The sequence below is a fragment of the Sarcophilus harrisii genome, chromosome 6 (assembly GCF_902635505.1).
Source record: "Sarcophilus harrisii chromosome 6, mSarHar1.11, whole genome shotgun sequence".
NCBI lineage: Eukaryota > Metazoa > Chordata > Mammalia > Dasyuromorphia > Dasyuridae > Sarcophilus > Sarcophilus harrisii.
In genome coordinates, this window is record NC_045431.1 from 196,183,997 (window position 1) to 196,211,726 (window position 27,730).

The 27,730-nt window shown below is 39.3% G+C and overlaps 2 protein-coding genes and 1 long non-coding RNA gene across 7 annotated transcripts; 1 reads left to right on the forward strand and 2 right to left on the reverse strand.

Annotated features, from left to right (window-relative positions):
- The first annotated feature begins 1,015 nt into the window (after nt 1-1,015).
- On the forward strand, nt 1,016-21,697 carry SPTY2D1 (SPT2 chromatin protein domain containing 1). Of its 2 annotated transcripts, XM_023506227.2 has the most exons (7): nt 1,016-1,920; nt 11,164-11,278; nt 12,749-14,056; nt 14,087-14,344; nt 15,301-15,466; nt 15,802-15,879; nt 18,176-18,696. In XM_023506227.2, exons 1-7 carry the CDS (start codon nt 1,861-1,863, stop codon nt 18,267-18,269), a joined length of 2,079 nt encoding a protein of 692 aa, XP_023361995.1. In that variant the 5' UTR covers nt 1,016-1,860; the 3' UTR covers nt 18,270-18,696. The 2 variants fall into 2 exon arrangements, with proteins under 2 accessions (XP_023361995.1, XP_003773574.1); XM_003773526.4 differs by having other exon boundaries at nt 12,749-14,344; nt 18,176-21,697.
- Nucleotides 1,637-11,198, reverse strand: LOC116420133. Of its 2 annotated transcripts, XR_004230384.1 has the most exons (3): nt 9,663-11,198; nt 4,368-4,443; nt 1,637-2,590 (listed from the first exon to the last, which is right to left on the reverse strand). It is a non-coding gene; the product is annotated as an uncharacterized LOC116420133 (long non-coding RNA). The 2 variants fall into 2 exon arrangements; XR_004230383.1 differs by lacking the exon at nt 4,368-4,443.
- On the reverse strand, nt 19,496-27,571 carry SPTY2D1OS (SPTY2D1 opposite strand). 3 transcript variants are annotated; one of them, XR_004230381.1, is made up of 4 exons: nt 27,299-27,571; nt 26,800-26,897; nt 24,444-24,548; nt 19,496-19,824 (listed from the first exon to the last, which is right to left on the reverse strand). XR_004230381.1 is itself a non-coding variant. In XM_031943794.1 (3 exons), exons 1-3 carry the CDS (start codon nt 27,365-27,367, stop codon nt 24,533-24,535), a joined length of 183 nt encoding a protein of 60 aa, XP_031799654.1. In that variant the 5' UTR covers nt 27,368-27,567; the 3' UTR covers nt 24,426-24,532. The 3 variants fall into 3 exon arrangements, 1 of the variants encoding a protein (XP_031799654.1); XM_031943794.1 differs by lacking the exon at nt 19,496-19,824 and having other exon boundaries at nt 24,426-24,548; nt 27,299-27,567; XR_004230382.1 differs by lacking the exons at nt 19,496-19,824; nt 26,800-26,897; nt 27,299-27,571 and adding an exon at nt 24,940-25,211 and having other exon boundaries at nt 24,426-24,548.
- Between the last annotated feature and the right edge of the window lie 159 nt (nt 27,572-27,730).

The following is a 27,730-nucleotide window of genomic DNA, read 5'->3' on the forward strand; positions in this document are numbered from 1 at the left end:
ACCAGCTGCATGGAATGAGAAGAACGATAACTCTGGGTTTCTCTAAGGATTGCACCAAAAGTATGTAACTCAAAGCTTCTTTATGCTGACTCCTCCTAGGACGAGGCTCTGGCACGATTCCTCCAGAAACCCTTAATATTGTCCTTCACTCTGAAAGAGATGACGGGTAATTTATTGGATCTGAGTACATCTAGATCTAGCAGAAACCAGCTGAGTCTAATATAAAATTCCAGAATGTTGAGAATGGGAAGGTGCTCTAAAGATCACTGAAACCAGCCCTCTCATGCTGCGGGCAATTGGAAAACAAGGTTAATTAAAATGAATAAGCTTGGACCTAAATAAAAGATACAGAAATACCGTTTCCTCTGGTGCACAGTATGTAAAGTGAAAGGTAAAGACCTTAGTGTCTGGTTTTGAACTGGCTTTTTTTATTTTGTTAGGGAACATGGCTCCCATTTGAAAAGGAGTGGTAAATTTAGGTAAAAATAGAAAATATCAGTGTTTAAAAATATAAACTTCTTAAGCTTAGGGATTTTCAATATAGTGGTAAATTTAGGTTAAAAATAGAAAATATCAGTGTTTAAAAATATAAACTTAAGCTTAGGGATTTTCAATGTAGTGGTAAATTTAGGGTAAAAATAGAAAATATCAGTGTTTAAAAATATAAACTTCTTAAGCTTAGGGATTTTCAATGTAGTGATAAATTTAGGTTAAAAATAGAAAATATCGTTTAAAAATATAAACTTCTTAAGCTTAGGGATTTTCAATGTAGTGATAAATTTAGGTTAAAAATAGAAAATATCGTTTAAAAATATAAACTTCTTAAGCTTAGGGATTTTCAATGTAGTGGTAAATTTAGGTAAAAATAGAAAATATCAGTTTAAAAATATAAGTTTAGGGATTTTCAGTGTATCAAAATCTATCGGATTATTTAAAACTTTTCTCCCTGACATCTCGGGTTCACTTCTCGAACTCCCCCCTCCCCCAGGCACCGATTCACCAACCGCTCCCCACTGCCCACAACTATTAAGAGTCCCTGCCGAAGTCTCTAGATGTAGTTGGGAGCCTCGGCTCATTCCGAACTTCAGTTGGAGACCTAAGAGGGATCTGGAATTGAGGCCCTTCTTCCCTTCGGGCACTAAAGAAGGAAGGGGCAGCGGGGACGAGTTCGCGCGAGTTTAAAAGAGCGCATGAGCGCCGAGGGTAGGGCCAGTAGGGCTCTCGAGCAGGTGTGTTAACCAGTAGGCGCGCGCGCTGCCAGCGTTATAGAGCAGAAGTCCGGCTCCTCCTGATACAATTCCGTTCAGCTCGTGAGGAGACACCCGTCTGCAGCCGATTCGGATCGCGGCCCCAGCAAGACCACCACCGAAGCCAAGAGAACACGAGCCCACGATTCGGAGCCGCACAAGAGCAAAGCTAAGCCGGGACAGCTGTGCAGATCGCCTCTCACTTCCGCAGACCCAGGCGCCTGCGCACTACTCTCCTCACTCTCCACCCCGGAACCTCAGTCGGAGTTTTTCATTGGTCTATCCAGGGCTTGATCCCGCCTCCCAGGCGGTCGCCAAAGGCTGAAAGTCATCCGACCCCCTTTTAACGTGTATCCGGTGTAGAGTGCGGAAGCTCTCGAGGGTGACGCACGAAACGGGGTGACGCAACCGAAATATTATAGGTTGCCCCAGAACGGGGAGGGCAGAGTGTGGGCTGAGGGGGTCTTCCAAATTTGGAAGGCGCCGGAAGTAGACGTGGGGTGGTGGGCGCGGGTTGGGGAGCTCAGGGGGCAGCTGTAGCCGCCCGGGCGCCCGGCTGCGCCCGCGAGCCTCAGTGCTGCCCTGGCCCGGCTCGGCCCCAAGGCTCCGCACCATGGACTTCCGGGACATCCTGATGGTGGCGTCGGAACAGCAGGGACTCAACATCATCCCGGTGAGGGAAGCCCGCCAGGAGCGCGGGGTTGGTGGGGGGGAGGGGGAAGCAATCGCCGCGCTCGCTCGGGGACCAGCCTCTGCCGGAGCCCGGGGTCCCGCCGGAGCCGGGAGCACCCGGGCGTGGGGGGAGCCCGGCCGTTGCCGCGCGCCGGCTACGCTGCTAACGGCCGGGGTCACAGCTGGGGCCGCGGGGGGGCCGCGGGTGTCGGGGGGAAGGTGCCTAACTTAGTGCTTGTGGCCTCGCGCTTGCCTGGGACGGGTCGCCTTCCCGGCTCGGAGCCCGCTTCCCGTAGAAAACGAGAGAGACGTCATCTCTCAAGTTGCTTCCAACTAGAAACTCCGGGCTCGTCTCGAGTCGGGGCGGGGAGGGGGGAGGGGAAGAGGAGCAGCTGCTGGCGAAGTTCCCCAAAGGTAGAAAAGACCGACGGGAAGTTAGTTTTGTTCTCTCCGGCCCCTTAATCAGCGTCCCGCAAACGCCAGGGGCTTTGCTCTCCCTCGCCCTAACACGCTCTTTTTGTCTGTCTGCGATTGCGTGATGACCCAAGCTGGCCGGTGGCTGTCGGGGATGGTTCGGGTCTCCCTCTCTTCGTCCCCTCCCACTCCGCTGCAGCGGCCAATAAGATGAGCAGCCCTCCCCCCATCTGGGGTTGTCACCTTTTCTGCTGAGCCTGCAAAGGAAATGTAAATAGTACTTGTTTTAGTCGAGATAAGAGTAGGAAACGAAGGGAAATTCTGCAGCTGAGGGCTTCCGAGTGCCTGCTGTGCTGAATGTGTGGCCAGAAGGGTGAGTGAAACGTGACCCAAGCACCCCTCGATGTCAAGTCTTTGCCTGCGTTACATACACAATTAACCCTGATACAAAAATACTATGTGAGTTCCTTGGAGAGAAAAGTCATTACTCCTTTGTAACTGTAGAATCTGGTAAATTCAATTCATGTCGGCCTGAAGGGCTAAGGGAAATTGTTCTTCCCCTGGGACTCCGCCGTCTCTAGATAGAACACCTGCTCAACTTGCTGTAACTATGTTACTTGTTTCCAGAACGTTATAGTGTAGCTGGATAGCATGGACCTGGAATTAAGGAATATTCAAAGTTCACATTCAGTTATTGTGTGAAGTTCATTTCTATCAACCTCAATTTCCTCACCGTTTGAAAAGGGTGGGGGAGAGTGGACATTAACACCAACCAACCTCCCAAGGTTATAGTAAGGACCAGAGGAAGTGTTTGTAAAGAGTGCCCTGGCTTTTCTCTTGCAGGTGTTAGGATAAAGGGTGCCTTGATGAAGAAACTTGGCTACTGTATTTTTGAGGATATAGCATTTGGGTTCTGTGTTTTAAAATACAGAAGGGAATACTACTGACAGAGGGGTGGGGTACCTCCAGGCACAGAATAACAAGAAAACAACAGTTTGAGATGAAAAATGCTGCCTACTGCTTGACTAAAGAAATTTAAACTTTTCTTGGTATGTATGGAAAAGCAGGAATGATTCGCCTTTATCAGATGCCCGAGTAAGGAAATCATTTGGTCATTTTAAGAAGTATGGTTTGATCTAGGGCTTGGCGGGGAAGAGGGTCAGAAACAGTCTTTAGCTATTAATGAAGCATATGCAGCACTGGGAATTGAAGCTAGAGTGTTGGAGAGACTTCTAAGAGACTCCAAGCCAAAATGAATGAATAATGGTGATACTAACAAAATGAACTCTAAAGAACAGATTTGGGAGAAATATAAGGTCAGTGCTGAAAGTAGCTGAAATAATGATAGTAGTTAGGATTTATATAGCATTATATATTATATTTGTGGTTTGCAGCATACCTTTTGCAAATATTTTATCCTCACAACCTCCTTGGGAGCTAGGTGTAAAGTATACCCCACTTTACAGATGTGGAAACTGAGGCAGGCAGCAGTTAAGTGACTTTCCTGGGGTCCTGCAAGGAGCAAGAATTTTGAGTCTGGATTTGTACTCTGATCTTTCCAACACCCAGATTCAGTATTCCATCCACTGAAACCATTTACTTAGCTGCCTAATTTGTGTAGAGCTGACAAGTTGAAACCTTAGAAATAAATGTGATTTCTAAAGGAGACCATGTAAAAGAAAGAAGAACTTGAAGACAAAATCCTTGGATAAGGAATACATTTAAAAATGGGAAAGTGATGAGGAGCCAGAGGAGGAGAGAACTGGGAGATCTAGTGAGATTTGTAGCCTCTCTGACCCCAAAGGAGGAGGAAATCTTCAGTGTTAGAGGTCAGAAAAAAGAAAAAAATCATTCATTGCAGTATTTGGGCGATAGGACACATTTTAAGCCAGCAGATCTAAATTTAGTGTTCTTATGGCAAGAAGCTTTGTAAATCCAGCCAGTGTTTGTCTTACTCCCTCAGGATTCACTGAATGCATACCGTGGGCCATGGGACAGTCTTAAAGCACAGTGAAACATGGAGTTGGCTATTACCTTTTCACATACAAATTGGCCAATTCTGTGTCCTCTTGAATGTGCTCTTAGCCCAGCTACACTGTGTGATTGATACCTGTGGTTAGTCAGGAATAGAAAATAAACAACTGTGTGCTAATTCAGATCACCTGATATTTATTGAACATATGAAATACTATTTGTAATTTGCACTTTGTCTTCATTAACTTTTTAACTTTTAAGAATTTCCTCTCTCCTTAAAAAGAAAAACAGTTTTTCCTGTTGGACAGCTTTAAGTTTTTAAAATCAATCATGTAATTTGTAATTTACATTGCTTTTTAACCCCAATTTTTTTTTTAATTGTACAATGGCCAAATAATTTTTAAAAATACACAACTTCCCTCCCCCCCAAAAAAAAAGTTAGTCACAGCTGTACATCATAAACCTCTGAAATCTTGAAAAATAGGATTACTTTCAACTTTTTTTTTTTTAATTTAAAACATTTCTTGTTGGAAAGCTTTAAGTTTCTAAAGTCAGCCATGTAATTTGTAATTACATTACTTTTTAACCTCAGATTTTTCTTGAATGTACAATGGCCAAAAACTCCCCCCCCCAAAAAAAAAAAGTGTAGTCACAGTCATATAAGCCTCTGAAATCTTGAGAAATAGGGTTACTTTAAACTTTTTTTCAAAAAAATTCTCTAAATAGGTCAGTATGGAGAGTTCAATAAATCTTCCCTTTTTTTGTCAATACAAAGTATCAGGGAGTGGGATTGTTTTTCTCTAATACATTTTATGTGCAGATAAGACACTATATTTCCACTCACAGCTGACTTTATTACTGGAATGAATTACAATGAATCTATTGATTCATTTTTCAAATTAAATGTTACATGTTTCTCTGGGTAACTGACTAGTGATGTGAGAAGAAAAAAAGTCCTGGTATTAGAGACTACCTAGCTTTGCAACTAACCCTCTGTATGTGTGACTTAAACATCATTTAACTTCTGGGCCCTTTTAGCCTATCTCTAAAGTCAGGAAGTTGAGCTAGATGTTCTCTAAAGTCAGTTTCAGCTCTTAAAATTCTGGCTTTAGGAGCAGCTAGGTGGCTCAGTGGATAGAGCACCAGCCCTGAAGTCAGGAAGACCTGAGTTCAAATTGGACTCAGACATTTAACAGGCTCTGTGTGACCCTGGGGGCAAGTCACTTAACCCCAATTGCCTCAGCCAAAAATAAATTTCTGACTTTAGAATAAAAAGGAGCAAAATAGCTAACATTTATATAGTGCTTACTACGGGCTACACACACACTGAAATAAGTTTCTTCTATAATTTTTCCTTTTTTTTTTTTTTTTTTTTTTTTTAAAGTAGCTAAGCCTCACATACAGAGTTATATTCCCAGGGTCTGCTCTGAAGGAGTGCTTAGCTTCAGAGCCAATCAGAAGGGACTAGTTTGGTACATTAAAATCAAGAAATAATAGTTTCATTTAAGAATCAGAATTGCCCAGCTGCTTCAAACCACCTGCACAGACTACTCAGATCCTTGTGCTAAACATTACTTCTTTTTGAGGGGGGTTGGTTGTGAGGGGAGTGGTTTTTTTGTCTTGGTTGACTTCAAAAACAAAACTTTCCAAGAGGAAATAGCTCTACTTATTTTTTCTTTTTGAGAGAGAAAACTCTTATCCCAGGATATTCTTAGTTAAAACAAAGACAGGGTTGCATCATGACTTTAAAAAAAAAAAAATAGGCATCCTGAATTATTTCCCAGTGGAAAACTAAGAAAATAACAGTTGGTTCTAAGATTATATAGTCAAACTTTATATTAAGGAAAAAAATTGTTAAATCTGAATAACCATAGGAAATGTCCCAATTCTGGTTTATTCCTTTCTGATCTTCCTATTCTCTACCCCTCCCCCCCCACTCCCCACCCAAAAGACCCTCAGTAATAAAGTGATAGTTTAGATCCTATGGGAAAAAATCTAATTAGACTTCTGCATGGTCCCAAGGCTCAGGACTAGACTGTTGGGAGGTGGGTAGGGAGGCACAGAAAGCTTCTAGGAAACAAGATTTCAACTTGGTATAAGTTGGAGAAATTCTTTTTTAGAGGCCTCTGAAAACCTACAGGCTTGCTGGAGGGTCCCATATTGCCTAGTATCTCTTTTTCTGCTTCTGACATCTATACACAGCATCATCTTTATTTTAGAGTATTGTATTCTGGGTGTGGAGAACTAGCTGAGAGCAAAGGCATAGAGGACAATGGAGGATATTTCATGTGTGGAATGGCAGAAATAAGCCAGTATGGCTAAATCTCTTAGTGCTGTAAAAATTAGAAAGGTATAAGAAGCCAAACTATTAAAAGATTTGTTTGAGGAGGATGGTATGAGGTAGGGAATAATCACAAATTAATGAAACTTCCTGATCGAGACTATTTCTGAAAATCTTGAATGATATGGCCTGAAACGGTAAAGGGAGCAAACTAGGATAGATATACAAGTTATATAGCAATAATTTAAAAAAAAAAAAAAACTTGTAAAGGTCTAAGACTTGATCCAAGCAGTGACCAACCAAGTCTTTGGAAGACCTATGATGAGGCATGGTAGACATATTTTTGGACATGGCTGCTCTGAATTAATTTTGCTTGATTGTGCTCATTTTGTATGAAATCTCCCCCCCCCCCCAAGTTAATTGGGGTTAAGGGACAGGGGAAGACAGGTTCGCAGTAAATGGTCCCCTGCCAAAATTCTAACTTTTTTTTTTTTTTTAACATACAGAAGGTAGCACAGATGGACATTTTTGAGTTATAATTACTTTTATAAAAACAAGCAGTGTGGAAAATGGTCATTTCTGGTTTTGCAGAGACTGTATGGAAATGTTCTTTTTTGGTTGTTTAAATTCTTTTTTTCTTAAAGTAAAACATTTCAAACAAAAGGGTTTATATTTTTTATTCTAGAAGCAACAGAGTTCCTCCCTCTGGAGTTGAGAGAGATGGATGTGAAATGATGAGACTTGAACTTTAGGAAAATCACTTTGCCAGCATGAAAGAGATTTGAGGCAGGGAAAACAAATTAGGAAGTCAAATTAGCTGTCCAGGGAAAGTTGGTGAGGGCCTGAAAAGGGGCAGAGGGGTAAGGGAGGACACCAGGCAACATGGATGGACTGCATAGGTAGAGAGGAAAGGATTTCTCCTAAAGAGGTTATAGAAATGAAAGAATCAGCCCTGTGAATTTGATTTGTGTGGTTAAGGAGGAGGAGGATGACGTTATATTACACCCCTGCGTATAACATTATCTTTTATTTCTTTTAGCTTACTGTTGAAGGGCACCTTTACAGTAATAAAGAAATTCAAAAGGAGTGAGTTTGGGGGAAAGATGAGTTCTGTTTTGGTTATGTTGAATGAGATGACATCTGGTTTTTAATGTCCAGTAAGTATTTGATATGGAACTGAGCTCAGAAGGAAATATAAAGAGAGAAGTTTGGGATTCATTTGCATAGAAATGATAATTGGATCAATGGAAGCTGATGATGTGATATCCAGAGTGTTGGGGAGGTGGGGAGGGGAAGGCCTATGAGAAAACCTTGGAGTGTAGTGGGAGTGATACTGACGATTCAATACTTCAGGCTTAGAAGAAAGCTGAGTGGTTAAACATCTGAAGAGTAGACTATCCAAGGAGAGAAGAAATGAGTACCACTGAAGTGCTGCAATGAAGTTGAAGGAGATGGGATTCATTCACATCTCTTAAGAGCACAGTTTCAGCTAAGTGATGGATGATAAAGTATAGAGTTAAAATAGTGGGAAAGGTGAGGATCTAAAGAGGGAGGACATATAGGACAATAGTAGTAGATGAAAGGGAGGGGGGATTCCTTTTGGTTTGGTTTTGTTTTGTTTTGTTTTGTTTTGTTTTGTTTTACCATTAGCAAATATTCAACTTTGCCATACTGTTTTTGGAAGAATTGTCAATTTTCTGTGATCCCACTCATCATCCTTGCAATTTTCAATACCAACGCTTCTTTCTCCTGCCCCTTGATTCGCTGTATGCTTTTTGGCCTTATTATAATGAACACCCTTTGAAGGTTGTACCTGTCTTTGATTTTGTACCCTCAGACTTTAGGGTAGTGCTTGGCCCACAATGCTTAATAGTGTTTATTCATTTGGAGTGTGTACTAACAATGTAAGGATGAAAGTGAATAGGATTGAATGGACCCTAAGAAATCTTGATAAAAATGAGAGGAAGTGACTGAAAAGTTATTTATTTGTGTTAACATAGTAAGGATGATCTGGGAGGACAAAGGTTGACAGCAGTGACAAATGCTTCAAAGAGGGCAAGAAGAAACCATCTGGCCTGGTGCTATATCTTGGTTAACTTTGAAAAAAGCATTTTTAGTTGAGGGGGGAGGCTGGGAAGATTGAGAATCTATAAGACACCTGAAGGGATAATGATATCTTCAGGGAAAAAGAGGAATAGGTCTGGGTGTAGAATCCTAGCCTGAGCTCCACCAAAAAACAAGCAACCTTTTGAGGAAACTTCTTTATACTGCTAGACTGAACTACCTTTTATGGTGGAGTATTGAAGGAAGGGAGAAGAGGAACAAGGCAAGGAAATTGGTCTTTTTGTCTGGGTCACTTTAAGCTTTCACTTCTTGAGGAGCCCCCTGCTTCTGGGCCAGGAGTGGGAGGGTTAGAGTTAAGGAATACCCATTCATGATTAGCTTTCAGGAAAGATTGAATACGCGTCCCATTTTCTGATTTTTTTTTTCTGTCAGTTGAGATCAAGTTTTAAGTACCCTCTCTCTGGAGACAGACCCGTCTACCAATTTCACATTCTTCAGTCTTCCTCTTTGTCCTTTCCCTATATAATAATCTAATAGTCTCTTAAATTCTTTGTGATTTGGACTGTTTTATACTTTTTACACTCTATATTAACTGACACAAAGCTGTTTTTGTGTCGTTTCAATTTTGTCCAATTCTTCATGATTCCATTTGGGGTTTGTTTTCTTGGCAAAGAGAGTAAGTGGTTTACCAGTTTCTCCTAGCCTATTTTACAGATGATAAAAAATGAGACCAGATTTGAACTAAGATTCTTCTGCAGCCAAGCCCCTTTTCAGGCCACCTAGCTGCCCCAGTACTGGGGTAGGCCAAATAAATACTGGTTAATTGATTAGTGCTTTACTACCACAGTCACCACAGCATTTCTCTGAATTCAGGAAGCCTGAAATACAAGATGACTAAAGACAAACATTTAGATACTTTAATTGGGAGTTCTCTTGGTAGATGTGTTGATGCTGGTAGCACAGGATATACTGGTTGGATTAGATCTGGCTTCATGAATAAATTCACTTACCTGGCACTTTTAAGCTGTTTTCAAAATGTTCTCTGTGCCACATGCATACATGGATCCTTAAATTTTCCTCTCTGGACGTTCTGGACACTTATGACTTGAGATTGCTCCTTTAATTTTACTTATTGGTAGTATTTTTCATTTCACCAATATCATTGGACTTGTGATAGATCTTTTTCCTCCTCTGATACAGTTTCGTGAATGAAATGTGCCATAATCCTGGAACTAAATCAAATCCTATATAGTGATTAGTTTGATATTTAACATGGGTCTACGATGAGAGTACCACATTGTGTTTTCATTTTAGTAATTCAAATAAATATTATCTTAGTTTTAGTCATTCCATGATTATATTGTATAAAAATCAAAACCCAAAGAAATGCCATCTGTGCTAAGCTAATGAGACATTTACAGGAAGGATAGTTGCCATTTGGAAGTAAAATATAAACCCAGCTAAGAGCCTGGCAATTGACTTTGCAAATTAATAATTAACTTCAATACAAAGCCTGCGCACCCATGCCTTAGAAAGAATTTTTTAAAATTAAAATAGCATCTTTATCAGAACTGTAGAGAACGTGATTTACGGAAAGGATACCCTCATCCTAAAAGCTAAAGATTGATTGTTACACACTTAGAAATGTTCATCAGCTCGGTTTTTTTCCCTTAGAATTCTTTCTTAAGCCAAGTACAAATTTAAATGTGTTTATTCAAACTCAGATTGACCCTTATTTTTCAGTTATACTGTGTGATCTTTCCAGGATTGGAGCACAGTAATTAGGAAATAATTATTTTGCCACTTAATCATTTTTGAAAGATGGAATCTTAATTATTGAGAACTCTGGAGGCTGAGACCCCATATAGCACCTATTAGACAGATACTTCCCTACCTAGTATAGGGGTTCCTAAGCCTTTTTCAATAACATACAGCTTTTCCTTTGAATAAACTGTATAACAACCTCTTCCTTTTTCATTATGAAAGGAAACAAATTCTGCAGAATTTATCATGAATATACATGTAAATAAATAGATTAAGCTTGATAAGAAATGATATAGCTGTTTGCCATATATTCACAGTCTCTTCCATGGATAAGTTGCTCATACCTCCTGGTTACATATCCTAGGTTTGGAACTTCTAGTCTAGGGAACTCTTTTTGCCTTTTCCTGTTACTACCTAAGACCCTTAATTATCTAAAGATGAGTCTGTTATCCAGAGTGGAAGAGATTTCTAAATTTGTGTATTTTAAAACTATGATTTTAGGATTTTAAATATATCAAAGTATGCCTTTTAAAGGTAATTTAGTATACACACAGCAGATTCTTCACCTGTCCTGTTCTTATCCATCCCTCTCTTCGATGTGTACTGATCCTTTGGAGTTGAAGTAAATCTTTCATGGAAATCTAAGCATGGCTGCTTAGAATCAGATATGTTGGGAAATGAATGGGCCAAGGGGTTGGTTCAGAGATAACAGCATGCTTATTAGAACTTTTCTTTTTTCTCTTTCAGAAAAGATACAGTTTGGCAGTAGGTCCTCCCAAAAGAGATCCCAAAGTCAAAGGTGTACAGTCAGCAGCAGTGCAAGCTTTCCTCAAGCGCAAGGAAGAAGAGCTAAGAAGAAAAGGTAAGTTCATTTGACCTCAGCTCTCCCATCTTCACAATTCCTTTATATGTAGATACAGTTTATTAACTTGTTTGTTCATTCTTATTTATAATATGAAGAATTCTAGTGTTTGTCCTATGACCTTTATTAAATTATAAATTCCTTGAAACCAGAGTCTGTGTCCATATTTGGCTATGACTTTTATCTAACCATGGCCCAAATTAATATGTTTTATCATATTTCAGTTTAATGCTTTGTTTGGGGGGGGGAGGGGTTTGGTTGTTTTGTTTTGTTTTGTTTGTTTTATTTTGGGTGTTTTTGTTTTTGCTGAGAACAGCCTTTTTTTGAGACTCGCTTTGGGTATGATATATTTTGTGTTCTCAAAATACACAACCATGAGAAAATTAGCTCTGCATTATTTTTACAATTGATCTTATTTTGTAACATTCCATTCTGATTTTATATGATAACCAAAGCCCTTTGCTTTTTTAGTGAAAAAGCTTATGAATTCAAAAGTTTAGTCTTTCAAATTAAATGTTTCATTTTCCTCTTTGCTTTTAATTGAAGAAAAACTCTGAACTAAGTTTAAAAGTTCAGTGCTCTTAAAATACTTTTTAATTCAAAGAGAATTATTGCAACACTACCTGCAAATCATTTCATACCAAGGAAACTTATTTGCTATACCATTAACTATGTTAATTCAGTTCTAGGACATCTGTTATTATCTCTGTCAGCCAACAAGGTACCATTTCAGGAAATATATTGTCTCCAGCTGTTTTTGTTGTACTACTAGCATTAGTTATTCCTGCTTGTTCTAGGTGGACTATATTAATCATTTTCTAGATGGAAGAAGGGGTTGCCTTGCCTACATGCCAGATTTTTAAATAATCTTATTATTCCTACCCTTACAGGTTGCCACTCTTTTTGACTAATCCCATTGTTTTCCTCATCTACCTCCTTCTGTTCTTTGTCCCATTGCTTATAAAAAGGGACTGCATCTCCTTAAAGTCTTTGGGCTTGTTGAGGAAGCCATTGATCTCTTTTATTAGTAAATTCCCTCTTTACAAAATAAATTGATTTGTGCTTAGAGCTTTAACTCAGGCTACTTGATTTTTACTTGTAATATAAGATTTATAGGAATATAAAGGTAATGTTGCACTCAATAAAAAACTAAATCTTGGTAACTGTAAAGTTCAGGAAATAGAGTTTCCTTCAGAAGGCAAATGATTACCTTGAAGGTTCTTGGGATCCAGGCTAATTTGTAAAATAATCCTGTTAAGCCATTTTATTTTGATTTGAGTAGTTAACTGTCTTTCATATGCTTGTCATATAGAAAACCATGTATAATCTATTCATTATTGAATGAATGACATTACTCATTTCCTAGATGTCTCCAAAGTTATAGCTTGAATCTTGTGTTTCTCTAGTTGCACAATGTCAAGTTGTTACATTATTGTTCTGTTAAAACATGTTCCTATATCTCATTTTTAGCTTTAGAGGAAAAGCGGAAAAAGGAGGAATTGGTGAAAAAGCGCATTGAATTAAAACATGACAAAAAAGCAAGAGCTATGGCGAAGCGGACAAAGGACAACTTCTATGGTTATGATGGGACTCCTGTTGAAGAGAAATCAAAAAGGAAACAGGTAGTCGAGGGACCCACAGACCACAGAGCAGACCAAGAATACTTGAATGAGGAAGAAGCAGAATCGTTGGAATATTGTCAGAGTGAGTCAGAGCATGATGAGTCAGAGGAGTATGAGCAGGAAGAACCCCCTCCTCTGAAGTCTGTAACCAAACCAAAGGCCCCCCTCAAAAGTGCTCCTCCGCCTATGAACTTCACAGATTTAATTAGGCTGGCTGAGAAAAAACAGTACGAACCTGTGGAAATTAAGGTAGTAAAAAAAATAGAGGAACGCCCCAGAACTGCAGAAGAACTGAGGGAAAAAGAATTTTTAGAGCGAAAAAACAAAAATATAGATAGAGGAAAAGAGAAAAAAATGCTTGAAAGAGAGAAAAGGCTAACTCCCCCAACTGTGTCCAAAAAGGTTTCTTCCCCAAAAGAAAGTGTTAATGTAAGACACAAAGGTCCTGGGGACAAACATTCCTCTTCCAGGGGAGGCCATCTTCCCCAAGTAGGTGCTGAGAAAAAATCTAGACCTATAGCAGCCAGCGAGAAATCTATGAGACTGCCTTCCATTAAGTCCCAACCGGGAGAGAGGACCAAAGTAGGGCCTGGAGACCAGCACTCACCTAGTGAAAGCCACAAACTCTTGCTTAATGGGGCACAGAAGTCCCGCCCTAGCTCCCATTCTGTGGGCACAGGAATCTCAAAGACTCCAGTTCGTGGGAATCAAAAATCCAGTGAGCACAGACCTTCCAAATCTCCTTCTTCCCATCCTAGCCATTCCAAGTCTGGGGCTATCTCCACTCCACATGACAAGGCAAAAAATTCAGGTGCCAAGCAGCCAGGGAACAGTTCCAGTTCAAATTCAGGGCGGCCAGGCATGGGGACTTCTCGGCCAGTTCTAAGCCCAAGCCCTAGGAGACATGGTGGCAGCTCCAGCTCAGGACCTGAACAGCAAATCAATGGATCCAAACGCTTGATCAGTGGATCAGGTCCCACTGGACGACCTGTTAGTGGCTCAAGTGGCCGTGGGCATCCTACAAGCAATTTAAGCTCTGGCCAGCTAGCCAGTAGTACAAGCTCTACAGGGCGGACAGTGACCCAACTTGGGCGACCTGTCAGTGGCTCAAGTGGCCCTGGGAGACCAAACTCAGGTGGCCCTGGGAAGCCTGGGGGTGGCCCTGGGAGACCCGTGGGCAACTCGGGTGGCCCTGGGAGACCCGTGGGCAACTCGGGTGGCCCTGGGAGACCCGTGGGCAACTCGGGTGGCCCTGGGAGACCCGTGGGCAACTCGGGTGGCCCTGGGCGGACAGTCAGTGGCTCAGGTCCCCCTGTAAAGCCCAGGTGCACAGTTGTTTCAGAAACTATCTCTTCCAAGAATATTAGCAGCCGGCCCAGCAATGGGATGATGAATGGGATGAGGTCTCCTCCACCTGGCTACAGACCTGCTGTATACCCACAAGGTAAGACCTTAAGGGAGTGTTGTATATCCTGAGGGAAGTATCGACATACATCTACATCTAGAAATCTGTTATACCATCTCTTCCAGTATTTGTGTGCTGGTGAAGGACAGGAACGTCATTTTGCTCATTCACTAGAGCTATTCCAAATCTCACGGATTACATACAATATGAGATTTTAGCTCTAAAAGTGTCTTGGGAAACCAGCTCTTTGGAAGAAACTGGCTGTTGTACTTGAAGTTTTGCAGCCTGCAAGAAATACTTCTCCGGGGCTCCTCCCACAGAGTTCACTGAGGCTCTGGATTTTATGGGTGGAGTTTCTGCAGTGCTTACAGCTACATTAAGCACTTGGCTGAGTGTTAGAGGAATAAAAGTACAGAAGACAAGCTTCTTGCCCTTGTACATACATGGGGGAAAAGAAAAAACATATGCATATATATTTAAAAACAGCTGGAGAACTGGAAACTGCTGAGCAATTAATGAAGAAGGGTATCTTCTCCCCCCCACTTTACAATATATTTTTTTACTTTCCCCAGTTAACATGCAAAACAAATTTTTTCTGTTTGTTTTTTCTCTCCCTTCCCAGTATTGAAAAGCTACTTGTGAAGTTTTGCAAAACATTTTCATAAAAGGATGTTGTAAAGAAAAAGTTTTCTGCCTTTCTTCCCCTCCCCCCCCCAAAAAAAGAAAAAGAAAGTAGAAAAAGTATGCTTCAATCTGTTTTCAGATAAAATATAAGTTCTTTCTCTAAGTATGGATATTAATTTTCATCAAGTCCTTCACAGTAGTCTTGGTCATTGTATTGCTGAAAATAGCAAAGTCATTCACAGCTGGTTATCTTTTAAAGACAACTTGATAAGTTATTAAACAAATATAAAAGATGTCTGGGTTTTGTATTTTATTATAAAAACAATTACCATCCTCTTAGCAATAAGATGTGGTTTTTTATTAATGCCTAGGTACTCAAAGATCCCCGTTTCCTCCTATGGCCCGGAAACGGTATCATGAAGAGGAGGAAGAGGAGGAATATGACTCTGAAATGGAGGATTTCATTGATGATGAAGGAGAACCTCAAGAAGAAATATCAAAACATATTCGGGAAATCTTTGGCTATGACCGTAACAAGTAAGTTTATTGAAGACCCACTTATGTCATTATTTGTTAACTGGAAATAATCAAAAGTTGTAGCGAAATAGAATTTAATAGTACAGGCTTAGAACAACTGTCTTAACATTTGGGAAATGGATGAATTGTGGTGTATCTGTATGTTGGAGTGCTTGGATATCACTGGCTTTTTTTTCTTTTTTCACTTGAGAAAAACCAATGGTATCTTAAGTACTAAATTAAATTTGTTTACTTAGTCAACTAATAGATATGATTTATTTTTCAAAATGAGATTTGGGGATCTTCTTAAATAATGGATCTTTAGTTATTTTGTAATGTTAATTTCTGATTTTCAGATACAAAGATGAAAGTGATTATGCCTTACGTTACATGGAAAGCAGCTGGAGAGAGCAACAGAAAGAGGAAGCCAAGAGGTATGTATCAGACCTAGTAACCTGTGAGTCCTTTCTGTTTGTGGAAATATGACTAGCTTCATGTTCATACTTGATGTAAGCAAGGATTTTACATTTCAAGAGATCATTGCAAGTAATCGGTGAAATACTGAGCACTTTGCTTTATACTTGAGGTTATGAAGACATGGATGAAAAGAGGGTTTATGCTTTTAAGGAGCCAATGAGCTTTTACTCATAAAATGATTTAAAATACGAGGCAGTACATGGTGAAGAGCCCCAACAATAAAGTCTTAGAAGTTTCAGGTTAAAAGATAGATCATGGTGGGCACTATGTCCAAAATGGAATTTCTAACTAATTTCTTTCCCAAACTCCTTCCAAGATTCCCCACTTCTATCAAAGCTATCTTCATTTTTATTTTTAAATAAATTTTTGGTGCTTTATTCTTACATTTATCTATATTAGGGGTCCTCAAACTACGGGCCCATGGGCCAGATGTGGCAACTAAGGACGATTATCCCCCTCACCCAGGGCTATGAATTTTATTTAAAGACCCACAAAACAAAGTTTTTGTTTTTACTATAGTCCGGCCCTCCAACAGTCTGAGGGACAGTGAACTGGCCCCCTATTTAAAAACTTTGAGGACCCCTAATCTATATTTTCCATATATTCTTTACACTGCCATTCTAGAAGAAATTTATCAACTCTACTACTAGTTATACAATAATAGAAAATGATGACTATGTAATATTAGTTATTCTTGTAAGATGCAGGTGGGTTCAATCAATGGTTTCCTAGTGACAAGATGGGAGAAGGGGTTGCTAATCCCACAGTCTTAATTTCCAGCCAATTATAGTGTTCCCTGAGCCTATGCTCCCTCTGATTTTGTAACTGTTAATTATAAATCTGTATCTGTAATACTACAAGACTTTATAACCAATTATATTTTCCCCACCTATGATGTTGCCCTCCAATGACTTAGCCCTCCAGGTCTTTTGGCTTTTTTGAAGAACTAACAAAACTCCCTTTTTGATAACTTACTAGCTTTACCAATAACGGTATTATACTGAGAGCTTTGTGCCTCAGTTTAATTTCAGTCACAACAATTTACATTGTTATCATTGTGTATATATTGTTGCTTCCCTGGTTCTGTTTAACTTTATTTTGTATCAGTTCATGTATGTTTTCACAGGATTCTTTTTATTTATCATTTCTTAAAAGGTAGTCTATTAACTTTCATTTACCAAGTTATCAATAGTAAATTCACAAGATCTCTTATCTTCTCTTCCCCCACCCCCCCCTTCTTTCTACTCATACCAAAACCAACTTAATTAAGCTCTCCTTAATTCTTGCCTGGACTATTCAGTAGCCTTCTAGTTCATGTTCTATTTTCATCTTTTTTACCTTTCTCCAGTCCATCTTACAGCTGCCAAGTTGATATTCTTCAAGCACAGTTCTGACCGTGTTATTCCCCTTCTCAAGGTCCATTGACTCTAGATCGCCTCAGGATAGGATACAAGCTCATCTGTTTAGTAACAATTGACTAATCTATTTTTCCACAAGTTATTCTCCCCAGTCAACATCCCAACCAGACTATTCCACATATACAATGTTCTATTTAAGTGTGCCTTTGTACAGGCTATCTGCCAACCCCGATATGTCTTCCTTTTCACCTCTCCTGTCCTCTACACTTTCCTTAAAGGCTTAGCTATTCTAATTCCCCCAATTTTAGTGTTCCTGACCTCCCTTTCCAAAATATTTATCTATGAAGCTATATCCCCACATTCCTATGAAAGGTTCTTAGAAGTTAACAACTATCTTCTCAGCGCCCAGTACCTGAAATTTTGCGGGTGCCTTGATGTTTGAATTAAATTGTATTCATCCTCCTAGTTAGAAAATTTGGAGAAATACTTTTCTTCTCCCTACCATTTCCTATGGACTTCATGACAAAGTAAAGCCTCAATTCTCTGAAGTAACTATTTCTAGGAGCATCAGAACAAACAAAATGGAATATTTAGGGGAGCATCTTTATTGAATAAAAGATTTATGGTCCTTATCATTAATTGTATGATATATTATCAAGAATAATAAACTTTTTACTTATACATTTTCTATAATTAACATTTACCTTCCTTATCATGTGACCCTTAACAACTTAGGTGGTTCCTTAGGTGGTTTGATGCATTTGAGTTCCACTGCCTAAATGAACTTCCCCATTTAACATTCTTAGTGAGTTTTGTTACTTATATTGTATCTTGCCTTTTGAAAAGGGTATTTATTTTATGTGGCATAATAAAGAATATTTCTGTTTTCTTACAGCTTGAGACTTGGTATGCAAGAAGACCTAGAAGAAATGAGACGTGAAGAGGAGGAACTCAAGCGCCGGAAAGCCAAGAAAATGAAACTGCGTTAGCTGCAGGTTTTAACCATTGGGAGAAAAGGCTTTGTTGAGAAACTCTCTGCAGACTGGAAAAAAACCCCTTTTTCCCTTTGGTTTTTATTTGAGGACTATAGAAGGAGATATGTAAAGGAAGCACTGGAAAACAAGGCTGTGGTTTGAACAGAAAGTATTTATTTTTTAATACTTGCCAGAGTTAAATCTGTAATGCAGATGAAATGTAATATTCATTTGAATGTTTATATATGAAATTAGCTGTTCAAAGATGCCAGCAATGATACTGATGAGCTATGCACACTGATGTGGGGGGTCCACTCACCAGTTGTTTGCTAGTCACCTGTTATTTATTTGACAGTTAAAAATCAAGTGAGGATTGTTTTGTTTCCATAGTTACTACCCAGATATTTGGGTGGGACATCCCTGAACCAATTAAGATCATGTCATAGGCTTCTCTTAAGAATAGTAACCTGTAATGTCAGTCTTTTCCACAAGTGTTGCCAGCAATAAAGGAATCTGCCCTGGCCTATGTGTTTGAGAATCCTGGGGTCTTAAAATAATTTGACAATATAAAGTAGGGTTCATAATTTCAGAATGGCTGCTATTCCTATGATTTTGAAATAAAAATGTAATAAATTATCTAGGACTCCACATTGTCCAAGGATTGGATGCTGAGCATTTTCAATCAAAAATGTGTGTTATATTGGGAGTTTTATAAGCTCTGCCTCTTTATATAGAATATTCTTTACCTAGTTTTCTTTGCAGTTTTATGATTACCCTGGTTCTAAGCCCAAGGTAAAGTAGAAAAGGTCACTGTGTAGACTAATTTTATTTTTAAAAATCCACTTTTATATTGAAGAAAGAGTATTCCTAAATAAAGGAGCTGCTTTATTCCAACATTAGATTTGGGAGCATTATATCTAAAATAAAGCTAAATATGGCTTGGTTTTCCCCCTTAAGAGTTTCTCCAAGGTACACTTTTAGTGCCTCTCAGTATTAAAGATTGGCATTAAATAACTTAGTACTGATCATTTAATGGCAGAAAACAGTATGTTAAGTTTTATATCAAAAATATCTCTTGTCAAGTATTGCACCTTTATTTCAAGCTATGCACTGAAGAAAGCTCACAAAGTATGTCCCCTGGCATTGCTTTCTTACTAAGCTGAGGGTTGATTTTTCACTCATTTTTGTCCATCTCATTCTCCATCCCTCAGGTTCATACATTTTTGTGCTATTTGAGCCACTTTTTTCATGTACTTCTAGCAAGAAAACTTAGCTTCCAAAGAATAATTTAAGTCTCAAGAAGTCAGCAAGAGAATTGAACCATGAAATGATGTTATAGAGCGAAAAGCCTGGACTTTAACCTGTTAACTGAAAATGGTAGAACGTTGATGACACATCTACTCATGGGACACATTCTCCATTGACCTTTATTGTCTTAGGAGGGGTTGGGGGGGGTCGGGGGTCCAGGAGGAGTCCTTTAAGGGTTCTTAGTCATCATTATATTCATTTCTTTGAACAGAACTTTCTGTGTACATTCTTTGATTCCCCACACTTCCTTTTAGTCTTCCCACTAAGTAAAGAGAATAAAGAACCTGTGTGAGTTTCTCTCCTAGCTAGTAGATAGATTGTGGTCATACATTAGCATCACTTAATAGGGCCAGATGATTCTTTTTACAAATTAGTTTGCTCAAGATGAATTCCTTCTAAACTATGAATATAATATGTTAATATTTTGCTGTGGTTAAGTTATAAAGTCAGGCAAACAATGCCTGCTCTGCATAATTTTAGAACTTTGAAAGATTGTCTCATTTGGACCTGGCGAAAACTATGCATTTTCTTTATCTTATCTCTATCTCTAGAAAAACATCCATCCATTTAGAGCATTTGTGAGACACTGATGACACAATAACCTGATGTGACTGCTTTTTACTCTCCTGAATACTATAGCCACAAAGACTACCAGTATAGCTGGTTCAAAAGACCTTGGGAATTTTTCCTGTCAAACAGATAGTTGGGTTGTTGTTTCCCTTAACCATTACTGCTACGCTCACAGTACATTTTGTACTTTTCAGTTCTTACACAGTAGATTGTTTATTTTCCATGTAGGCTTATAAAGTAATAAGATTTTGGAATAATATACTACAGTACTTTGTGACTTAGCTAACAAATTGTTAGTGGTTTTTCATTTTTAGATTATGAACCTTTTAGTGTTTTGTGTAGTTATACATACCATAGAAAAGCCTATCGTATAGGCTCTTGGATTTGGTTCAATTGTGTTGTTAATGACTAGTCTTCCTTGTATGTGGGAAGCTCATTGTAACATGGTGAGCTTGTAAGACAGATTTCAGTCTTGCCTCTCTCAACACCAGCATTACAATAGGGTACACCTTCAACTACCAACTTTGGTAGTTCAAGGCAGCCTTAGAATTTGTCTTCATCTTAACCTTGTTTCTAAGTCCCATCTACTACTCACTAGAAAATTCATTTTAAAGTCAGCTTTCAAAACATTGGAAATACTCATGTACCTTGAGAAGCTAAGAAACCAGAACATAGGCTGATATTCATAAAGGATCATGCATCAAGTGTTTGATTTTAATTTTTTTTTTATTTGGGGATATTTTTCAATATTTGAAGATGTGCCTTTTTATTAAGTAAGGTTATTTTGTGAATGTAGTTAAGTACTAAACCATAATGGGTGCAGCATTTCTGAAATTAAAAATGTGAAAGTAGTTTTCATAAAACCCCAGTGTGGCTTTGATTGCACAATTACTTTCAATGCTGTTGCTAAGTCAAAGTAAGGGCACTTTCTATTTAAAGTTACTTCCAGAAATTGTCTTTGTCTTTGTCTTTGTATATTGTAAATGTAATATAATGTCCACTTGGAGGCCAGGGTACTGCATATCACAGGCAGCCTTAGATACAGAAGACTTATGTGTGAAGGAGTGGGAGTTGGAGAAATATATCAGATAACCTGTCTATGAGAAGCTGTTAATTTTTTATGTAAATCTGAAGATTTTTTTTCTGAGAAATTATTTTTATTGTTTTGCATTTTGTAATTTAAAAGTGGCTGCAGAACATTTCTGAAGTATAGTAGGAAACCAAAACACTTGGAAAGAGAATAAATATATGAAGAGAGACTGGTGGTTTTATTTTTAATGTTTGAATGTATCAGACTAACATTTGGTGAGTGGACATGATGCAATATGTTTGTATAATTGAGGGTAGCCCTAGATTTTCCTTGAGGTTATTTGTTCAAAATCATTGTGTTTTTACACAATGTGATAAATCAGGTGTTTTAAAAAAAAAAAAGCCCTTTTACATAGCTGTCTTTCTGGTGCCGTTGAAGTGCGAGAATACTTTTGCACATGCAGAAACTAATAGGTGAAAGTTTTTCAATTGATGTAAAAAAGAAATAGGTATTAAAAATTTTATTTATACTTTAACTGGTTTGCTTTTATTTACCTAAAACTTGAGATTTTCTATAGACTACTTCTTAATTCCAGACATTTTTGCCAAGACTCGAGATAACCAGGTGTGGTGTATTATCGGTGAAAAAAATCAAAAGTTTTAACTTGTTTTCCTGCCTCAAATTTCTTCCCTCTTCCACTCACCCCCTGATCTTAGCTTGACACTGATCTGCTGCTGATAATCCTGGCAGTCAGATAACACTGCCTTCTTGATCAAAATTTGCTTTAGGAAAGTGTGGGGGAGAGGGGAGGGGTTGATGATCTGTGATAAGAGGCATGGGATCTTTAAATTTGGGATGGAATGAGAGGTGGATTTAATAATGGAGAAAAGTTCTACTCATGGAATAAGATGATGCCCTTAAAAATTAAAAAATCTAGTCATATATGTGATCATGAGCTGCATGAAGTCCTTTTTTAAAAAGTGAATTCTACATATTGGCTTGAAAACAGATTTTAGAAATCACCCAGTCCAACCACCCTCATTGTGTAGAGGAATCTATCTGCAGAGCAGAAGAGAACATTCTTTGAATGTTTGGGACTTTGCCTATCTTTATTTCACAGATTTGTAGTTCTAACACTTCCTTGTTCTCCGCTTTTTTTGTTTTAATTGAGGAAGAGATGTTCATTAAGTGCAGTGAAGTTTGTAAATGTGTCAAGCTTAACTATTGGTCACATTTTAATATAACATTTCACTACCGACAAAATTTTATTTTAAAGTCCACACTTAAGAGCAGTAGTGTTTGGTCAAAGCACAGCCACATCCCCATGCAACCAGGGAACTCTATATTGGAATCTGACTTGTATTGTATTGTCTGTGGCTCACAAAGTACCTTTATACTGATAGTCAAGTGGGCCTGTGACACTTAAAAGAGTCAGACTGATCTAAACTTGCCTTAGCTATGTTAACTTTGGGCAAATCATTAAACCTTTCTGTTCCTTCACCTGTAAAATGGAAGTAAATATCTACCTCATATAAAATTATGAAGATCAAATGAATTTGATAGGTAAAACTCTTTGCAAACTTTATAAGACTATAATTACTAGCTCTTGTCTATTTTTTGCATGGCATATTTTTTAGAAAAAAAGTCAAGATATTGGTCCAATCTGTCATTTATGGATAGAATTGGCCTATAATTTCTTAGTCTACTTATCCTATTCCATGTTAAGTCTTCAGCATCTAGTCTGACCCCACATCTCCTTAACATAAGAACACAATTTTAAAAGTGGGTTTTGGTCTCCCAAAACAAGTTAAGTTATCCCTAAGATAGATGGGTGGTATTGAGGGCACCAAAAAGAAAATGCAGTTTCTGTGGGTATCTTATACTCGTGGGCTTTAGAAAGCCACATTCAATTACTGTTCTGTAAGAAATGACCAACAGGATGATTTCAGAAAGGCCTGGAGAGACTTACACGAACTGATGCTGAGTGAAATGAGCAGGACCAGGAGATCATTATATACTTCAACAACAATACTAGATGATGACCAGTTCTGATGGTTCAGGCCATCCTCAGCAACAAGATCAACCAAATCATTTCTAATGGAGCAGTAATGAACTGAACCAGCTATACCCAGAAAAAGAACTCTGGGGGATGACTAAAAACCATTACATTGAATTCCCAATCCCTATATTTATGCACACCTGCATTTTTGATTTCCTTCACAAGCTAATTGTACAATAATTCAGAGTCTGATTCTTTTTGTACAGCAAAATAATGTTTTGGTCATGTATACTTATTGTGTATCTAAGTTATATTTTAATATATTTAACATCTACTGGTCATCCTGCCATTTAGGGGAGGGGGTGGGGGGGTAAGAGGTGAAAAATTGGAACAAGAGGTTTGGCAATTGTTAATGCTGTAAAGTTACCCATGTATATATCCTGTAAATAAAAGGCTATTAAATTAAAAAAAATAATAATAATAATAATTAAAAAAATAAAAATAAAAAAATAAAAAAAAAAAAAATAGAAAGCCACATTCAAGCAACAAATGGGCCACACTTCCCAGGTGCGGTTACTTATTTGGAGCTTTAGAATATGGTCAAATAAGATTCAGGACTAGTCTTGTGGTTATAGAATAGATTATTCTATGGATTAAAAAAAAAAAAATTAAGTCAATTGAATCTATCCCTTGCTAAGCAGGCATCTCCATCCAGCCCTGAATAAAGGCAACCATACTTTTTCTCCTGGGCTCATCACTTATTGCTATAAAATGTTGAAAAAGTTATTTTTCTTCACACTTTGATTATGCCTCAACCTCTATCTACATAGGATTATTGAACATCCATCCCACCCCCCAATCCTAGAAGAAAAAGTGCTTTTGGCATGGCTAAATGACACCTCAAATATTTTCTTCTGGGAAGCACACACCACAAGTTCATAAAAATCTCAGCAGAAATTGCCATCATTCAACACTTAAGACACATTTATTTGATTAATCATCCAACCTTAAAGTGGGGATAGATAAACTACAAGAAAACCAGATTGTGATCCCTGTCTCACATCCTCTACCAGATGCTTCTGGGGAGTAGCAGGCAGAGCTTGTGCCATTTTGCTCTCTGAAGAAAGAGCCAGTGTTGGGACTTCCTCACTAGCAACATCCCATCCCACCCTCACCCACCCACCACGGCACCACCACCAGTTGCGGGCTGACAGAATACCAAGTCCTCATTTGTCTTAAAAAGTACGGTAACTTTTACATAAAATATGACAAAATCACTTGCAATTGCTTTATGCGAAACCAACAGGAGGAACCATACAGCTGGCCAGGTTTAGCTTCAGAGTTGCATTGGTTCACCAGGATCTTCTCTGCCTATTTCCACCTGGGTCTAGAAACAGGAAGTCGTGACATCAGAACTGGTTTACACTACCTGTGTGGTAAGGGGGCAAGGGCATCATATCTATATCTCCTTTCCTCAACCCAATAGTTCCATTCCAGTCCATAGAAGTGTCTGCCGAGAAGAAAGACAAAATTTCTTCGAAAAGGTTTGCAAAGCTTTCAGGATGAGGTCAGTCCTAAACAGGTTTTCCAGGAAGTATGAAATTGGGTGGCTGAGGTGAGCTTGAATTTAGAGCAAATTATATCTTAGCCTTACACAGGAAAGGCAGGAGCACACAGACATTGTGACTGGTTAAGGTTCACTCATTCTAACCTTTTACTTTTGGGTCATTAACATTTCAGAATAGGGGGATGAAGAATAAAGTAAAATGTGCACTTACCCCTCCTGGGGGATACTTATACCCCTTCCATATCGTTCCTGCAATGAGAATCATCCAGAAAACCACAATCATTGTGGATTTCCTTGCAGGGGAGGGGACCTGGTGGGTGCAGAAACGATGAGTGGCTTATAGAAGGTCAGATGTGTGATTCCCCGGCTCCCTGGAGCTGAGAAGTCCTCATCACAGAGGAAAAGGTAGGAAGCCTGGCATTGTAATTTCAAACCCTGACCGGGCAGTCCTGAGGTCTCGCCTGAACTGAAGTGGTCCCTTGGGCATCACTGGGAGCATAACTGGGCCATCAATTGTGACATCTAACATGTGGCACAGAGACTGTGACTTCAGCATCCCACCCAGAGATACCAGACTAATGACAAAGGGTCAGGGCATAAAATTGCTGTTTAGACTCAGGATAGGCTGCTTCCTGGGTAAATGACCTTAGGTTAAGATATCTTAGCGTGACTGGGGAAGGGTCTTGCTTTCCCACGGACCAGCTTTGTAGGACATAGCCAAAGTACCCCTCACCCCATTCACCTACCAAAATTTGTTTTTACCACTTATATGAAATAGAGTTTCTAACATTTATATGAGTAATTTAAATAGGTCAAAAACAGGCATCCTCAAAATATTTAGTGAAAGAAACTAGCAAATTGGAGACCCAATTTGAGTAGTAATTCTACCTACTTCTATGAGCCTTGGCCAAAAGGGAATAAAAATCTTGCATTTCTAAAGAAATACATCTTAGGAATTCCAGCCTCATGCAAGAAGTAGCCCTGGGTGGATAGGGAGGTGAGAAGTAGGAAGGAGGAGTGAGAGTGAACTGTTTTCTAGCCATAAAATGAGGATAAAGAGATAACCAGATGCCTGACGCCTAAAATTTATTCTCCATCTCCATGCAGAGCTGATTTCTTAGAGGTTATGCTATCCTTCCATCATTCTCTGAACTTGTATAATATTAAAGTATAAGGAGATGAGGATATCTTTGGATAAGGAGTTCAAAATCACCTACTGCCCCTTAAAGGATGCCATCCTATTTGACGAGTGAAAAATCAATAAATGCCCTGCTGCAGAACTATAGAATTTATTGAATTGTTAAAAGCCAGAAAGCGACCTCTTCCTCTGGCACTAAAAAGTAGCTTGAAGTAGCAGTTGTGAAGACATCAGGGTGAAATGAAAAGAAACTCAGAGAACTTTGGGCCAATAGGAGGTAGAAACTATAGGGCCTAAAGATATAGGAAATGCCTTCTAGGCATATAATGGAAGGAGTCTCCCAGAATAGCCATTCAGAGGCCTGCTTTCTAGTATCAATTGTGCCTAACTTCTTGTGTAACCTTAGACCAGTCATTCACATTGTCTTGTGTGCCTCAGTTTCTCCATTTCTTAAAAGAGAATATTAATACTTAGCAACAAATGGATGGGATGAAGATATGTTTGGGAAGTATTAAAGGTCCATCTCTCAAAAGAGACTACTGATACTTGGCCACAGGCAACAAATGGATGGGATGAAGTTATGTTTGGGAAGTATTGAAGGATGATGACTGGATTCAGGTGACATCATTTAAGACACCTACAGGTGTTTTGTCCCATGGTTTTGTCACCAAATTGATAATATCATACTTTTTCTTTCTCTAGTTCATCAGATTCTCTAGAGAAAAATCACATTGTACTTACAGCAAGTGTTCCTGCAATGAGAACCATCTAGAAAACTACAATTATTGTAGAATTTCTTGCAGGAAAGAAGGTGGTATTCCCCATTAGGAAGTGAGCTTCTCCAAACAATGTCTGTGTAGCAGTATAGAAGCTTGGGAAGCACAGTGGGATAGTTAGGGGGTGAAAAAATGGAAGGCCTGAGTCAATACTCACATGTTCTTATTTTCATCAAAAATCACACTTCTTAGTCGATGTTTGCGCTCACAAATAGGCTGGACAGGCTGTCTCTCTATCCATTTTAGTGTTGGACGCTGCGTCAAAGGGGAACCAAGAGACAGGATCTGCTCTACCCAGAGGCAGAGAGGGCTGCCTTCTATGGGGAATGATTGGGAGGAGGGGGAGGGAATGGAGTTTGTCCCAGACTCCTCCACCAGCTCTCCATGATGGGGCTGACCCACCCTTCCTCTCTCAACACTGGGCCTAAAGTTCCTACCATTAAAGTCTCCCAAAAGGTCAGTTTAGGAAAGCAGGGCATCCATTGATGTTTGCCCCTCAATTCCCCCCAAAAAAGAAAAGTTGCCTGGGAACCAGGCTTTGGGAGGGTAGATGAGGGCCGCAGATTCAGGAAAGGTGGGCTTTGTCTCTTCATGAGGTAGCAAGGCCTCCTTTCTTCCCACCAGGACCAGCAGGGGCTGGCCCGGTAGCCACTTACCATTACTTCAGGAAATGCCCCCAGATAACATGCAAGTCCGACAAAAAGTATCCAGCCAATCACAATCATGATACAGTAGTTATCTGTTGGAGCTTTTGCACTCCAAATACTGGGGTGCAGACAGAGATGATTCACCAAGACCTCGTTCCTGAACTGTCTTCATCAAATCCTCAGTTGTTGGAGATCTCACATGTCAGTTGCAGTCCCTGCAGGCCACCAAAGGCCCCTCTAGCTCACATGTGCAAGGGCCAGTCCTGAGCGCATTGTGATGTCATGGGTCACATGGCCTGGGAATCCATGACCTCATTCCCCAACTGGGACTAGAGTAGCCCACCCACCAAATGCTAATATTAAAGAAGAAGGAGCTCCCCGGGCCAACCTAGAGTCGCTGTGGGGTCCTGGGTTTTGAATCAGCTGTACTTATGTGTAACC

What these genes read in the sequence shown, in the direction of transcription:
- SPTY2D1 (XM_003773526.4), top strand. Translation starts at nt 1,861, where the DNA reads ATGGACTTCCGGGACATCCTGATGGTGGCGTCGGAACAGCAGGGACTC. An exon ending in AGAAGAGCTAAGAAGAAAAG is followed by an intron (nt 11,279 to 12,748) that starts GTAAGTTCATTT and finishes TCTCATTTTTAG; the next exon opens with CTTTAGAGGAAAAGCGGAAA. An exon ending in ACCTGCTGTATACCCACAAG is followed by an intron (nt 14,345 to 15,300) that starts GTAAGACCTTAA and finishes ATTAATGCCTAG; the next exon opens with GTACTCAAAGATCCCCGTTT.
- SPTY2D1OS (XM_031943794.1), bottom strand. Translation starts at nt 27,367, where the DNA reads ATGATTGTGATTGGCTGGATACTTTTTGTCGGACTTGCATGTTATCTG. An exon ending in GGGCATTTCCTGAAGTAATG is followed by an intron (nt 26,898 to 27,298) that starts GTAAGTGGCTAC and finishes CCTTTGACGCAG; the next exon opens with CGTCCAACACTAAAATGGAT.